Genomic DNA, 17,683 nt, shown 5'->3' with positions numbered 1-17,683 from the left:
CTTGTATAATAAACGTCAACTATTTTTATTACTGGAAAATATTCTTTGAAAACATTGGAAAAGCAGTCTCATTACCACTTGAAATGTTTTGTGGTTATCTCAAATCCTTTATGTAAGAAAGCACCCAGCCAGCTAACTAACCCACTTTCTCTGAAAGTTTTTCAGCGAACCCAGGCACTGTGCTAAGAATTATACATGCACAATCTCATTTAATGAGTACAATTCCATGAGAGAGATTATTATTATCCCATTTTAATCTACACAATTCTCAAAGGCAGGTACTACTATTACCCTTATCTAAAAGCCAAAAAATCTAAGACCCAGAACGGCTTTGTAATTTTCTCACGGCTAATAATTAGCGGAGCCTGGACTTGAACTGAGGCAGCTACTCCAGAGCCCATGCTCTGCTTCTAAGCACCAAGCTGGACTGCACCTGGGGAAGGCAGTCAGGTTGCTGCTGCTGCTAACAACAATAAACATATCAAGAACTTACTGTGGTCAAGACACTTCATATACATACACAATCTCATCTAATTAAAAAGATTTTAAAAGAAATAAATTCATGGATAACGATCAGGGAAGTTAGCACATTCTGAATCACAGGACAACTATGATCATCTTCCATTAAAGTCACGATAAGACTACTAAGTGGGTAACAAGAATGCTTAATATTTCTACCCAAGACCTGTCCCTACAGCAGCTATATACATCCCACAGCACACTGTATTAATTCAAAGCTTTCAGTCTTTTCATTCTATAAAGTGACCATTTATATTCATTGCATTTACAATGATTTGATATATGAGGGCTTAATATTGCCATTTTATCTTTTGTTTTCTGATTTCTCTATATTTCTATTATTTTTCTTCCCTTGTGTTTCTGTCTGCCATTTCAGTTTGGTCAGTTTCAGTGATATTTTCTCAGTTTTTTAGGTTTTTTTATGTTTCATGTCTCTGCTTTGAACTTTTTTTTGTGATTACCATAAGGTTTGTACAGAAGTTCTCATAGATCTTTTATAAAAGGCCAAAATAGGATTTACTTAATATAAAATTCCCTTATTTTCTTTGCATTATTTTAAAGATCAGATGATATTACATGAAAAAGAGAAAAGCATCACACAAATGTACAGTATTATTTCTCTTGGTATTAAATAGTAGAAATTTCCAATTATTGTTCCAAAATAGAGAAGGGGGATGAGTCATTCATTACTTTAATAGCCATCCTGGTTCTACTAATTCTTTACTGACTATACTCTGCTAATCAATTCCTTGAGCACACAGGTGCTCAGAGCGTGGTCCCTGACCAGCACAACTAGGGTTATCTGGCAGCTGGCAAGAAAGGAAAATTCTCAGGCCCCACCTCAAATCTGCTGAATCAGGAACTCTGGGGAGGGGCCCAGGATTCTGAGTTAACAAGCCTGCAGTGATTCTGCTGGACACTCCAGTCTCAGAGCCACTGCTTTATCCTCTCTGACCACAATGTTGGGTGACTGGGTCCAGAGGGTCTGGATCTAAATCAAAACGTTTACCTCTTAGGGAGAGCTCTAGGCAAAAGCAAAACTCTATGTTTTCTGACCACTTTCTAAAAAAGATTTCAAAAACCTTATCAAAAAATAAGCCCTAGTCTCACTCCCTGTGAAGAAGGCTTACCTTACCAACTATTTTGGTCCCTTTTCAGATTTGTGACTTTCATAAGAAAGGACTAAAGGATTTCTAAGGCCACAAAAGCGCATTTTTATCAACCTTAGAATTAGAAAGATTCTGGATTCCTTGGACAGATACATCACACCACCTTCTTCCTTTTACCAGTTTCTGGTTTCCCTCTGCCACCTTCTCTGTGCAGAGTAACATCTATCAACATCTGTAACCAGGAAAATAACTTGAGTGTTTGTATGGATTCTAAAGCCCACTTAAATTTATCTTTTTGCTTGCCTTCTAAAAGACAAGTGTTTGGGCTATTTCCAGTATAAAACTAGAATATGCTACCAAAAAAAGATAACATATCAAGTTTTGCTACTACTGAAATGAAGAAATTGTTTCATTTTGTTTTTTTTTAATCATATCATGCCTTGTTAATATTACTGCCATGTTGTTGAAATGGTTTATGTTCTCTATTTTAAATTCTCTCTTTAAGAGTCACACAAAATTAGTAATGAGAAGGGGGAAATAATCACAAACACTGAGAAAATCTAAAATGATAAGAATTTCTGCACAACTCTAAGTTAATGAATCTTAACTGGATGAAAAGAATTTCTACTAAAATATAAATTATAGGCGCCGGCCTGGTGGCATGCACTCCGCTTTGGGGGCCTGGGGTTCGCAGGTTCGGATCCCAGGTGTGGACCTATGCACTGCTCATCAAGCCATGCTTTGGCAGCGTCCCACATACAAAACAGAGGAAGGCTGGCAACAGATGTTAGTTCAGGGCCAATCTTCCTCACCAAAAAAAAAATAAAAAATAAGTAAATAAATAAATTGTAAAACTGACCCAAGAACAGGCTGCACAGGCTAGCAATTAAGAGACCCTTAGCCACACCACGTGGGATCCAATCCTGCTGCCACCTACTGGCTCTGTGATTGTGGAAAGTTATTCAACTTTCCTTCGTTTCCTCCATTCTGGGTGCCTCCATTTCTTCTTTTTATTTTGTTTTATTATATTGAGGTCACGTTGGTTTATAACATTGTGTCAGTTTCACGTGTACATTATTATATTTTAGCTTCTATATAGACTGCATCGTGTTCACCACCAAAAGTCTAGTTTCCACCCATCACCACACACATATTTCACTCATACGCAGAAGAAACAAACACACACACAGATAAGGAGAACAGACTGGTGGTTACCAGAGGGGAAGGGGGTGGAGGGAGGGTGAAAGGGGTAAAGGGGCACATATGTATGTGTGCCTCCATTTCTTAATCTGTAACATGGGAATAGAACATAGTACCCACATAGCACCCACTTTATATCTTTTAATGAGGAGTAAAAGAGTTAAATATTTTGAGTTTTTCTCAAAATCAAAGTAAATTTAGACTTTTCTAAAAGAAAAATATATTGACCAAGAGATGAAAAGTCTAAAACGGCCAGTATCTACAGAAAATAGCAAAAGTGTTGCCAAAGATCTTAAGTTACCCCCAAGGAGAAAAAGGTTCAGGCCCACACAGGTGAAGTCTCTGAATTCTTCAAGGAACAGATCATTCAAATGGTAAGCCATTCCAGAGAACAAATGTGAAAGGCTTCCAAACTCTTTTTGACCAAGTCAACATAACACTGCTATCAAAACCTGACAAAACACAAACAAGAACTACGGATCAATCTCACTATCGATTAGTGAGAAGCAAAAATTCTAAATGAAACAGTAGCAAATGAAATTCAGCAATACATTAACTTTTTTTTTTTTTTGTGAGGAAGATCAGCCCTGAGCTAACATCCATGCTAATCCTCCTCTTTTTGCTGAGGAAGACCAGCTCTGAGGTAACATCTATTGCCAATCCTCCTCCTTTTTTCCCCCAAAGCCCCAGTAGATAGTTGTATGTCATAGTCGCACATCCTTCTAGTTGCTGTATGTGGGACGTGGCCTCAGCATGGCCGGAGAAGCGGTGCGTCCCTGTGCACCCGGGATCTGAACCCGGGCGCCAGTAGTGGAGCGCGCGCACTTAACCGCTAAGCCACGGGGCCGGCCCAATACATTAACTTTTAATTTCATAATTACAGAGATGGTTCAATTTGATATCAGGAAATGTACTAAGATAGTATGTCACCTAAATGTAACAAAAGAGAAAAAAAATCACAGGGTAATCGCCATAGACGTGGAAAATGAATTTCACAAAATCCAACATCTAATCAATGAGGAACAGACTATGTTCCAATTTAAAATGACTGCAAATCAAAGCTCACTTACTTAATAATAAAACACTGGACACATCTCTACTTAAGTCAGACACAAGACAGGGATGCCCAAGAGCACAAACATTGGTAGAAACACTATTGGCCCTGCGTATCTGTGGGTTCCCCACCTGCGGGTTCAACCAACCACAGACTGAAAGGCCTATGATGGTTGCGTCCATACTAAACATGTACAGACTTTTCTTTCTTGTCATTATTCCCTAAACAATACAGTAAAACAACTATTTACACAGCATTTACATTGCATTAAGTATTATAAGTAATCTAGAGATGATTTAAAGTATAGTTGTCCCTCGATATCCATGGGGAATTGGTTCCAGGAACTCTGTGGATACCAAGATCTGCAGATACTCAAGTCCTTTACATAAAATGGCACAGTACAATGAATACAGTCAGCCCTCTGTATCCACAGACACAAAACCCGCAAATATGGAGGGCTGACTGTATATGGGAGGATGTGCGTAGGTTATATGCAAATACTACACCACTTTATGTAAGAAACTCGAGCATCTGCAGATTTTGGTATCCTCGGAGGGTCCTGGAACCAATCCCCCATAAATAACAAGGGACCACTGTACTGGCAAGGAGAAGACAAAAGTATCAATAATGCATAAGATGACTGTCTACTAGGAAAACCCAAGAGAACCACCTGAAAAAGTATTAGAAGAAATAAGAGAATTCCATAAAGTGGCCAAATTACCAAAGTGACATATGTATGTCAACATCTTTCCTATATTAAAACAATAGTTAGGTAATGAAATAGAACTTATCCCCATTAGCAACAATAAACCCATTAACATATTCAAAAATAAACAATAAGAAAAGTGTATTACCTATATAGAGAAAACTATACTATGCTCCTGAACAACTTAAGACTCCATAAAAAGGCATAACTTGTATGTATAACATGAGATGACTCAGGAAGCCACAAAACTGCTAAAATGTCAAATTCCTCCTTAAATGATTTATAAAGTTTACTACAACCCCAATCAAATCCCAAGATTTTCATTTGTTTTTAAGAATTTGAAAAATAGTCCTAAAGTTTATCTTAAACAGTGGTTCTCAACCCTGACTGCCATGCAAATCATGTGAGGAACTATAAACAATATTAATGCTCATGCATACCCCAGAGATTCTAACTTAATTGGTTTGTAGTGGGATTCAGGCATCATATTTTTCTAAAACTCCCCAGATAATTCTGATGTGTAGACAGGGCTGAGAACCACATGTCTGGAAGAGTATCTTATAACAATGGCAAAGAAAATACCGGATTCTTGAAAAGGCAACCAGCTCCATCATATATTAAAATTCATTATACAGCTAGGATAATAAGTTGCTGACATAGGATAAGCAAAGACCAACGAAAAGAAAGAGGCCAGAATTAGACCCAAACCCTATATATGTGAAAACTGAACAAAACATACCAAAAATGGTCTTTCCCATTAGTGGGAAAAAAAGCTGGGTTAGCAGTATCTAAATAAATGGTACTGAGATGACTATAATTTGGAAAAAAATATACAGCTAGATCTCTATAACTCACTCAAGCCAAAATAAATTCTGAGTTAAAGATCCAAAGTATAAGGGGAAAAAATAAAGGAGAGTATTTCATAATTTTGGAATAGAGAAAGCATTTCTAAACATGACATAAAACCCATGCCATAAAGGAAAAAAATGGATAAATTTGTTTCTAAAAAAGCTAAAAACATCCATTTGGTAAAAACACAAAACTATCATATTGTAGACCTATGTGGCCATATTCCTAGTAAAACAGACTTCAGCAAATAAAAAAAGAGGGAAAAATTTACATTTATTAAAAGACATAAACCTTTAATACAAAGAATATTAAAAATACAAACCAACATGAAAAAATGGGAAACAACACATCAGAAAAACGGACAGTACAAATGCCCATGAACTTACGAAAAGACATTTTGCTTACGAGACAATCTGCCTAACAGAACAACAAATCAGTAAAAGAATGATTTTCAGTGTTGGTGAGGGTATAATCTGCACAATGTTGTTGGAGAGGATTTGGCAATATCTATGCTTATTAAAAATGTCAATATCTTTCAATCCAGGAATTTCACTTTCAAGTATTTATCCAGCAGATACAGTCACTGAGCTGCACAAAGATGAATATACAAATCAAAACTGTTATAAAGCAAAATGCTGCAAACAACCTAAGTGTCCAGCCAATAGGACACCAGTCTTATAAATGAAGATAAACCCACATCAGGGACTACTGCTGTCCCATACCTAGTAAGAAGGACTGAGGGCTCTATCCAACAAGGAACCACTTCCAACCTTCATTGTTAAAGTGGCAGGAAGGAGGTGCCCCATACATGCATACACACATCCAGAGAGAGAGAGGTTACATTATACTCCTCTTTATGTTTAGGGGAGACATCTACACACACACATACACACACACACCTCTCTCTATGCCTTTATATGCACAGACCATCCCTGGCAGAATAGATAAGAAATAGTAGTTCCCTTTGGTGAGAGAATTTGGGAGAACCAAAAGTCAAGAATTAAGGGAGACTGACTTTTCAGTTCTTACCCTTAGTGCTATTTTTTTTTTTTTGGTTGTTTGTTTTTAAACCATGTGCATGATTACTTTCTAAAAAGAAAAGTTTTAACTGGGTCTCGGACCCAGTAATCTCGCTTTTCAGAATCTATTCCATGATGCCTGTGGATATGCCTACACAAGGACATACTCACTGCAGCACTGTTTGTACTCATCAGAAGTCGGAAACAATCCCAACGTTTGTCATCAGAGGAGACAAATAAAACTCCGTGTGCACTGATATGGCAAGGCATCTAGAGTATACTGTTAGGTAAAACAGCAAGGTGCTTATGTAGTTTGGTTCCATTTGGTATTTAAAAAGGATGTGTGTGTTAACAAATATATCTATACAGAAGTGGTTATCTGTAAGGTGTGAGGGGCTGCTCTTTTTTTATTATTAAAAAATTTTTTATTTTTTAGGAAATATGCATTTCCTGTGTAATGACAATTTTTAAAACAAAATTACCTTTAAAAAGTTTCTTTTCCCGTATGCATTTTAAAGTCTTATTTGGCTCCCTATCGTCAGAGAGAAGAATGGCTTAAAATGAACGTCTCTTGCTCTTACTATTTGCCCACCACTATTATTTGTTCTTTTGTCCCACTAAGGCCATGACAACCCCCCAGTCCCCACCCCTCCTTCGCTGTAGGCCTCTGCGGGATACCTACAGGGAACAGTGGTGACTGCCCCACAACACTAATGCAGCTCACTTTCCACACAGTGAACACTCACAAAGTGTTGTTTGAAAGAAAGATTGCTCTGTACAAAGAAATGAAAAACCTGGGCAGATGGAGGAACATGGAGTGATCGAGATGGAATCAGCAAAGCAAAGACTGTGGGAAACTCCCCACAACAAAAAAACAACACACAAAACCACCAGATTCTTCAACACATAAATTGTAAGGGGCCTAGAGATTAACAGATTCTTAAGAGCCATATCAATTAATTAAAATTTGGGTTATTCAGATTTTGAAAAATAATCTGTAAAAACAAATTATGACACATAAGACGACTGAACATTTGAATATTTAGTGGACATCTGATGACATGAAGAACTGTCCATCTATTTACATGTAGAACAGCACTGTGTTTTGGTATACCAAGTCTAACTTCTAGGGATACATATTATCAATGGCTCTCCAAGTATGGTCAAGGGCCCAAAACTATTTTCATAAAATACTAAGACATTCTTTGCCCTTTTCACTCCTATTCTCTCATAAGAACACAGAGGAGTTTTCCAGAGGCTCTGTGACATGTGATGTTATTGTGCTTAACAGCAAATGGAATGTGTGCTGTGTTTTAAAAGTCTCTGTTTTCATATCTAATGTGGCAAATATTGATAGATAAAATCCACATTTTAAAGAAATCTCCTTAGGGCCTTTAATAATTTTTAAGATTATCTAGGAGTCCCAAGATCAAAAAGTTTGAGAAGCCTTGCATTATGCTATTATGTCTACGAAAATATATGTATATGATTTAAAAGTATTTGTATATGATTAAATTCTCCAAACTAAAAAGGTGTTTTTTTTTTTTGTGACTGGGTAGCATGGAGTGGAGTGATGAGTGAATTAGGAAGGAACAAACATCAATCTATGCAGGAACCCTAACCCATTAGAAACCCCTTCTCCACCCAACTCTAAAAGGCACATGCATACACAGACCCCTCTTCAAAGGCCAGGGACAACTCAAATTTAAGTTCACATTGCCCTTCGCTACTGTTTCAAGAGATAAATGCAATTTTAATTTTGGAAGTTACTTCCCTTTTCTTTCTTAAGTTTAAAAAAAATCCTCTCCTCACCTAAGACAGTCACTGGGCTCCGTATCCGCCACCTAAAGCTCACAATCAATCCTGGGGGAAAACTGTGTTCTCCTCTTACTTCTCCCTTTCTCTTACCTGGGACTAACCAAATCCAGAGAAGAGCCCAAACTGTTTTACCGTTCTGGAATTTGCTATACCAAATACTACCTGAAATAGATGCCCTGGTGGCTGCAGTTTAGAAGCCCTTTCTCAGAGCCTCTGTGGTGTTCGTTACTTCAGTGGGAATCAGCCTGCACTCTTCTTCCCTTGTCAGTTTTCATCTTTTCCAGTTGTCTCCGATCCATCTTGGCATTTGCCTTCCCTGCTCTCCAAGTTCAGTTCCTACTCTACATACCAGATGCACGGCTGGCGGTTGCAAACCCCAGCCCAGGCCTTTCCATAGAGCAGGGCTCTCAACCTTGAGCACACCTCACAAGGACCTGGAGGCTTCTTAAAGCCCACCATGCTGGGCCCCACTCCCAGTTTCTGATTCAGTAGCTCTGCACTTCTAACACGCTCTTGGGTGATGCTGATGCTGCTGGCCCAGGGACCTTACTTTGAGAACCACTGCTCTGGAGTTTCCTCTGGGACCTGAGGGCTCATGCTGCCCCCTAGCTCTGCCATGCCACCTCTTCCCTGCTATCCATGGCAGGTAGCTGACCAGCTTTGAACACGTTTCTTCATTGGTAAAATGGAGACCGTGACAACAGACATTTCACCAGGTGGTTGTAAAGAGGAAAGGGAATATAGAGTAAGAACCTGCTCAGTGAGGTAAAGTGGAAGTCAAGCAGCCTTTACCAGATTCACTGATGCAACAAAAAGCTGATTCCCAGCAGCAGGTGCCTCTTTCAACCAGGTGGTCCTATTTCCACACATTTTCCTCAGAGGTTGAAAACTGGCAATAAGCCCAAACATATTCCCTATGTTTTCAACTGTCTGACCTGCAGGCTATTCTACTGTGGGCTTAAGAATTCCCACTTTAAAGACATGGGACACAGATCTTTACCCACAAAGAAGGGCTCCAGATACCAAATCTGTCTATTCCAAGCGAGAGAGGCAGGAGGAAAGCCTGAGTGCCCCGGGTTAGCAGGAAGCATTCAAAGTACTGAAGCTCACTTACCTTGGTCATGCCTCCCGCCTGCGCCGTGTTCAGTCCCGCATGACTGGCCATTTGGGGTGAAACCTGCGTTAACGTCTCGGCTAGCACGCTGCTCGTGGCACCCTGCATAGCCGGAGCAGGGTACGGCATTCCAGCTCCCCTTCCTCTGCCAGCAGCCCCAAGAGATCCATTCATGACTTGCGCCTGCCCTTGCTGGGCCTGGTTCATTAAACTATGGCCAGAGTTACTACTGAGGAGGCCTGGGTGGGCCTGGTTAAAGTTAGCATTCATGCAGATCCCAGGTCCCGTCTGCGATGTGGCAGGGCTGCTGGTCACCAGCCCCACTTGCTTTTGTGCTTGCGGATTCAGTGCTTGGGAAGCAGGGGGAGTGGGCCCAGAGGTGCTGGCTGCCTGTTTGGGCAGGCTGGGGGCGGAAGAATCTCCCTGGTTCAGAGGGCTCTTGCCCATGGCACCTAGGCTGGCCATATTCCCACTGTTCGGCTGCCCTTGAGCCTGGCCACCGAGGCCCTGCTGCACGGGGCTGCTGGCGCTCACATTTCCTATTCCTGGGTTGATACTAGAGCCACTGCCTCCACGCAGAAGCTCCGACAGTTGTTTATGTTTGGAAGCAGCATCTGGAACAAGGTTCCCACTGTTTAAAAGGCTTAATTCTCCTCCATTGGGGATCAGCTCATCGGGAAGATCATTTTCCAAGTCAAACAATGATCCAAAATCTAGAAATTAAACAGAAATGGAAATGAGAAACTAAGCAGTCAGACTAGCTCTCCAACTGTCACATTACTATGATCTTAACGTAAAGGGGATCTAACATGGACACTAGCATGTCTTAAGAATAATGTCAAAATGACTTGACGGGGCCAGCCTGGTGGCGTAGCAGTTAAGTTCGCACGCTCCACTTTGGCAGTCCGGGGTTTGGCAGTTCAAATCCTGGGGGCGGACATACTCACTGCTCATCAAGCCATGCTGAGGCGGCGTCCCACATAGAAGAACCAGAAGGACCTACAACCAGGATATACAACTACGTACTGGGGCTTTGGGGGGAAAAAAGAAAAAGAGGAAAATTGGCAACAGATGTTAGCTCAGGGCCAATCTTCCTCAAAAACAAAAAAAAGAAAGAAAGAAAGAAATGACTTGAAAGTTCATTTTGGAAAATAAAACAAGGAAGAATATTTTTCAAATTCTGAAGAAGGAAGAGTTAAACAGAGACAAGAGGAGGGCTAGCCCTTCTTGATTTTATCACACATTCTAAAACAATAATTAAATAGTGTGGTGTATGGATAAAGGCAGATGTATAAATTAAAGGAAAACAATGAGAAGTTAAAAAATTTGATGAATTGTAATGTTAAAATGCTTTTAAGAAATGTGTGTAAAAAAAAAAAAAAGCAATTGGGCATCAGGTTAGATGAACAGCAAATTTGGGGAAATGAAGGTAAAGCCTAACCTTAAGTGATTACATATTTAAAAGATAAATTATCAAAAAAACTAGCCTGAACAGAAAATGAGATTTCTCCAAGTGTTGAAGCTGCAGAAAATAATTACAAAGACATATAGAAACTAAAAACAGTTAAAAGTAAAAGAAAATAGAAGCTTAAAAAATACCTATATCATACGAAAGGGGTTAATGTCAATCATACAGAAAGATGAGAAGCATACTGACTCCCAAGTATAAATGCACAAAAGACATAAGCAGATATGTATCACAAAGGAAGATAAAACAGTAAACAAAAGAGATCATCTTTCCTGGTGATCAAACATGAAAATTAAGGCAACTCCTTTTTTCTGGTTCCTCTCAAAATAACATTTCTCTAACATGTGGTCTATATATGTCATCTCTAGCCTCTCACCAACAACGCATTATTCAACCCATAACAACCTGGCTTTACGTGCATGTGCCAAGGACAAGATATGTAAAAATACATTCATCGTAGTATTATCTGTAACAGCAGAACAAGTGCAAACAACACCCAGAGGCAGTGTAGCCTAGTGGTTACAGACTCAAGCCCCAGACTGCCTGCATGAGAACCCCAGCTCTGCGTCTAGCTCCCCACTTACTAGCTGTGTGACCTTGGGTAAGTTACTTAGACTGTCTGTGTCTCAGTTTCCTCATCTGGAAACTGGGGGTAATAATGGCCACTAAATCTCACAGGGCTATTGTGAGGACTAAATGGATTAATGAATGTAAAGCACGTAAACAGTGCCTGTGGGGGGAAGTGCTCAGTATTAGCTATTATTATTACTATTATCCAATGATAGAAGGTTTAATAAATTGCTATATAACATTATAAAACATTATTCATCTATTAAAACACTTATGAAGACTACAGAAATGTAGGAAAATGTCTGTATGTTATATAAAAACATGTAAATGGAAACTGTATGCAAAATGGCACATAGAGTAAGACTAGAACTAAAGTAAGCGCATGTGGGCAGTGGCTGGAAAGTAACACTCCAAAAAGAAAGAGTTGAACTGGTAAAGTGAGGTGATGACAGCACGTGGCTTTTTTTTTTTAATTTAACACAGCCACTCCTCCTCCCACTATCCACTTTTAGAAAATTGAAAACTGTTCTCCATGGTGCAGACCCTAATGACTGCTTACCCAACAACTCCCTAGGGTGGGTGCTTGGAGGTTCCTCTACGGAAGGGCAACATCTTCCTGGCCACAAGGGTAAGACTGACCAGAGAAGCCCACCTCCACAATCACCTTCCCTTTGTGGTGACACAACCCCAGCTAAGGACATTGAAGGCAAATCAGCCAAGACAGTTCTGGAAAAGGTTTTCCTTCCTAATTGTAAGGGACGCTCAGAAAGAGATCTCCCTATTCTTCACCAGACTTCATCATGGAACGGTCTTCAACCAGGAGAGGAGACTTCACTTACACACTAAGGATGGCTGCAGCCAACACTACAAACACCTGGCTTGGTGAAGCCATCTCTGAGTTGAATTATCCAAGTGTGGAACATCCCTACCTTCAGACTTCTTGCAACATGAGAAAACACATTTCCTATCATTTAAGCCCTTCTAGCTGGAGTTTAATGTAACTTGTAGCTGAAGGCATCTTGATATCTCCCTTATGTCTATGGATGAAGTTCAAACTCCTTCACATGGCACACGAGGCCATCAGGAAGTGGCCCTCCCCACTTCTCAGTCCACTCTACCCGCCCTCCTGACGCACCCTACCTTCCAGTCACAACACAGTGAGCTGTCAGGTGAGTCAGCCATCTTCCTTCTGGATGCTCTCTCTCTCTCAATCTAGAAAACCCCACCCTCGGCCCTCACTCGGATTAAACATGTGACTATGAAGACTCTTTAGTCTTCTAAGTCTCCTGCAGAACTCACCAGTCCCTCTTTTCAGCCTCCAAAGTTCTCGGTACATACACACCTAGTAAACACCACCTCTAACACACACCTATTTCTTCCTACCTGGCTGTGAGGAATTAAATATTACTTGCAAGTGCACACACGTACACACACAGTTTCTGCAGAAGCCCTGCGAGTGAGCTGCAAACATGAGCCTTTCCTCCCAAGTACTTCACTACGCGTCTCCTAAGAACACTCTTTTCTGTAAGCAAAGTACCTTTATCAAATTCAGGAAATTTAACATTGATACAATACTTACACAATGTATAAAGATATACTGTATACATATAATATAATTAATATATATTGATTGCCCTTACTCTAATTTGGCCAGTTGTCCCAATAATGCCCTTTATCACATTTATTCTCCTGGTCTAAGACCCAATTCAGGACCTGAGCGCACTTAGTTGCCACGTCTTTGTCTTCTCCTTCCATCTAGAAAGGTTCCTCAGACTCTGTCTTTCATAATGCTGACTTTTTTTTTTTGGTGAGGAAGATTGGCCCTGAGCTAACATCTGCGCCAATCTTCCTCTACTTTGTATATGGGATGCCGCCACAGCATGGCTTGACAAGCGGTGTGCAGGTCCATGCCCGGGATCCTACACTGCTATCCCCGGGCTGCTGAAGTGGAGCACACAAACTTAACCACTATGCCACCGGGCTGGCCCTGCTCTGGCATTTTTGAAGAGAACAGGCCAGTTGTTTTGTAGAATGTCCCTCAATTTCTGGTTGCTTCCTCATGGTTATGGGACACACAATTACGAAGAGACAACAGGAGTTGACTCCTGGATACAGCAGACAGTCTGAGAGAGAACCAGTGACCAGGGCTTGCTGCTGGCCATTACCCAGCTTCTGCGTCTCAATGTGGTTTTGTGGGTTCCATTCCATAGCTTTTATGCTATTGTGTTGTCCTGAATCTGGAGATTCACTAAGGTCTCCAGAGACAAAGATCACACAAAATAAAGTAAAAACGAAACAACCCTCCAACATAACTAACATTTTGTTTGTTGCCTTCCAGGTTTTGTCCACATGCACACACATTTTTACTCAGTACTCTTTACAAAAATCAATGTGTGTTCTTTTTAATGCAGTACTCCTTCATCTATGAACACGAAAATGAAACTTCCTTTAAACCAGAAAGTGGGAGCCATTTTGACAGAGATCAGGTTTCCTTCCCATTTGTGGGGAGAGGGTGAGGATGAAGAGCCGGTTCCAAGCACTGTAAACCAGAGGGAAACTGAGCTCCAAAGAGCCTACATTTAAAGTTTGGAACCACCTGCGAAGCTCCCAACTGGCTCTTCTGAGCGTCCCTCTGCACTTTTTCTAGGAGAAGGCAGCCAGGCCAGGCAAACCCAAAAGAACAGTAAAATACAGCAGGGTCAGCCTCAGGGGCCCTGGTTCTGTATAGGAATTAGAAATGGAAATTAAAAAAGAACACGAGAACGTGGAACACCTGAGTTCAAATCCTGGGTTGGGCAAACTGCTTCATCTCTGTATCTCAATTCCCTCGTCTGTGAAACAGGGACAACAACATCCCAGGGTTCCACGGTGAAAGCTGGACAGGAGCACTCTGTGCCACTGATATTGGTTATTTTATTCCATCTTGCACACAAACTTCACTCTAAAATTTCTTACCTTTAAAAAACTCACCCACCCTCCTCCCATTCTCAAATTTACCAGTTTTCTTTTACGGTTTATTCTAGTTCTAGTCCAAATGCATCCACGACTTTTACAGTTGGAGCAGAGCATTATGTCTTGTGCTCATTTTTTGGTTTTGGTTTTTTATTGATCTGCCACATTTTGTCCACCTTGACCACTTTTTCTTATCCTGTTTCAGTCCAAACACATCTCACAGCTGTTTGGGTGCAGAAAGGGTTGACCAACTCTACTTACATCCTCACCTACCCATCCAAACACATATGAACATGTACACAACCAAATATACAACGTGTGGCTTTTTTAAAAGACAATACAGGTAGTGCAGGGTTTGTGGAAGGCACATCCATACCCACACCATTACCCTTCTTCTCATCATTACTATCACCACTTTTCCCTAGTTCAAAAAATTGACAAAGGAGAGTGAAGAAGGAAAGCCAGGATATTGCAGTATAATACAGCTATGCTTTCTACACACCAAAGTGTCCCCACACACACGTTGAGCAATAGCAACCTGAATCACCGAAGTTCCTAAGATTCAAGACTGAGCACTCCCACTTCCAACCCCAGGTAAGTCCCCTTCTCTCCACCAAGTCACCAGGGGACCCGAGAGAGAGCAAATGAGATTCATGGGCACCGTGCTTTCCAGGGCTTCACCTTAGCAGGAAACTTCCCCATCACACAGCAAATAGCAAACACAGCCTGTCACTCTTCCACGGCCAGGGACAGAAATTTTCTCGCCTTTGGGGCTTGCTGGTCACCAACCCAGAGTTCACCCCTTTCATTCAGCCAATCTGAGAGAAGAGAGGCTACAAGCTTCCCAGTCTCAATCACACTCATACAAGGCTGGGGCACCCACACAGTGGCTTAGGAAGGAGAAAGTCACAACCAAACTCAGCCTGCCTCGGGGGACAGAAGGTCTTCACCAAGCACAGTAACAAGGGAAGTTTCACTTCTAACTGCACACAGAAACTTCGTTCCAGGGACAATCACTTCTACACACTAAAAGACAAGTGGCATCCCACACACCTTCTAAGATCCATTCTTACTCATCATTATCAGAAATCAGTATTTCACCTTAAACAAGCAATGAAGTATCAGGTACTCTGAAAAAAGCTTTTCATTTTACAGAATCAAATACCAAGTAAGTGGCTGAATCCATCTGTCTAGCCAATAACATTTAAAAATAGTTTTGTTTGATGGGCCAGCCTGGTGGTGTAGTGGTTAAGTTTGCACTCTCCGCTTTGGTGGCCTGGGGTTGGCAGTTTCAGATCCTGGGCATGGGCCCATGCACCGTATCAAGCCATACTGTGGCAGGCATCCCACATGTAAAGTAGAGGAAGACTGGCACAGATGTTAGCTCAGGGCCAATCTTTCTCAGCAAAAAGAGGAGGACTGGCAACGGATGTTAGCTCAGGGCTAATCTTCCTCACCAAAAAAAAAAAAAAAAAAAAAGTTTTGTTTGAAAAAAGTTTTAAATGCATCAGCTAAACAAATCATCCACAAAACACAGCTTTCCTCAGGTTTTCTAAAGTGTCCTCTTTCTGTCATAATACCTAATTTTTTCCTTTGAACAGCATTTGGAACCCCAAATTCTCTGTACAGGCAGAGCTGATTTTTCTGTTAAACATGTACAAACCAGTTTATCACACCTTCTATTGGCCAGCAATATGAACTCTTCTATACCCAAGAGACATAATGAATGAACCTTTCAATCATACATCAACTTCCTGTTACAACTCATGAGGCTGAGGCACCCTGAGCGCAGGGATCCAGCTAGCCAGAGCCTAGCATCAAATGCTCAGCACACACAAGCCCTCAGCAAACATCTGCATGCTGAGTTACAGAGGACACACAATATCAATGTTAACAAGTTACTTGTCCAGCCAAAGATATAAAGTAGTAATCTCAACATTTATTACTACTTTCTTAAAATAGAAACAAAGAGAACAAAATTCAATAATGGACTCTCTTGAAATGTTACATTGTCCTACTCATCCTTCTCTTTAAACCTGGTCCGCTGCCTCTCTATCTTCTAGGGGCCCAGTCAGGTCTACTTCACTCTCTGGCTACACCTCAGTCTCAATGATCCTCTATGCTATGGTTGATGTGAAGATTACACAGCATAACATAGAGTGAGAAATGACAGCATGAGAAATAAATTACATACGAGTTTAGATGATGCTTTGTGTTCATGTTTTCTACCTCCAAGCATGATACTTCCCTCCCACAGACATCTTCTCTTCCCTACCCACTCCTTATTTCTCTCCACAGCCCTTGTTCCCTGTCAAAAAGGCTGCTTTCTTTAAATTTTTCTCATAATTTCTTTAGATTTTTTTTTAGCATTACTTGTATTATAACTCTGACGACTAAAATGTTTCTCTTAAATCTTTCATCCACCCTGGAAAAATTTACAAGAAGAATTTTTAATTCCTAAGTCAAACTGGATACAAAAAATTGATCCAACAAGGGCAATACGTCCTGAAAAAGCTCCCATCTAAAGATGAGGAACCCACAGAATGGCACACTTTCACAGGGTTATTATTCTTAGATGACTTGGAAACCATTTTAGCCCTCCTTGGTGTATTTATTTATTATTTTATTTTTTCCCTCCCCAAAGCCCCAGTGCATGGTTGTATATCCTAGTTGTAAGTCCTTCTAGTTCTTCTATGTGAGCCACCACCACAGCATGGCAACTGACAGATGGGTGGTGTGGTTCTGCAACTGGGAAACGAACCCGAGGTGTTGAAGTGGTGAGAGCACCGAACTTCAACCACTAGGCCATCATGGCTGGCTCAGTGCATTTATTGATATATTACCAATTAGACACTGACAACACAGGAAGCACAGTCTGGTGTAATGAGAAAAGTACCCAGCAAGGCCTTGATTCAGGTCCAGCTCTGTCCCTTACTATCACTACCTCCCTATGTGTGCTTCCTCAGCTCTAAAATGGAAATGAAAATGGCACCCGCCTCTAGGATCACTGATGAAAGAATTTAACCATACAAGGTGTATATAGCACTTAGCCTGGCATGCAGGAAGGGCTCAATAAATATTAGGCGTTATTACCACTGTCAAAACCCCATCTTGCAAGGTTGCTACGAGGACTGAGTGACACATGCACGTCAAGGACCTGGCACCCCATGCCTGGTACAGGGTTCACGCTCAACTACCGTCATTTCTCTATGGTAAAGCCCTAATAATCTATGACAATTCTAGCAGAATTAAAGCTTATTTTGCTTTGAAAATTTTGGGGGATTGTGCAAATAAATAATGGAACA

At 40.8% G+C, this 17,683-nt stretch overlaps 1 protein-coding gene across 3 annotated transcripts in view; it reads right to left on the bottom strand.

The window, feature by feature from the left end:
* CREBBP (CREB binding protein) overlaps positions 1–17,683 on the bottom strand; it is a 132,157-nt gene that overhangs the window by 97,775 nt on the left and 16,699 nt on the right. For all 3 annotated transcript variants that reach the window (XM_058570167.1, XM_058570168.1, XM_058570166.1), the window contains exon 2: positions 9,389–10,101. In XM_058570167.1, coding sequence (XP_058426150.1) covers positions 9,389–10,101 — 713 coding nt within the window. The remainder of the gene's footprint in view (positions 1–9,388; positions 10,102–17,683) is intronic.

This window comes from Diceros bicornis, chromosome 26 (genome assembly GCF_020826845.1).
Source record: "Diceros bicornis minor isolate mBicDic1 chromosome 26, mDicBic1.mat.cur, whole genome shotgun sequence".
In the NCBI taxonomy this organism is placed as follows: Eukaryota; Metazoa; Chordata; class Mammalia; order Perissodactyla; family Rhinocerotidae; genus Diceros; species Diceros bicornis.
This window is presented reverse-complemented; position numbering and strand designations above follow the sequence as displayed.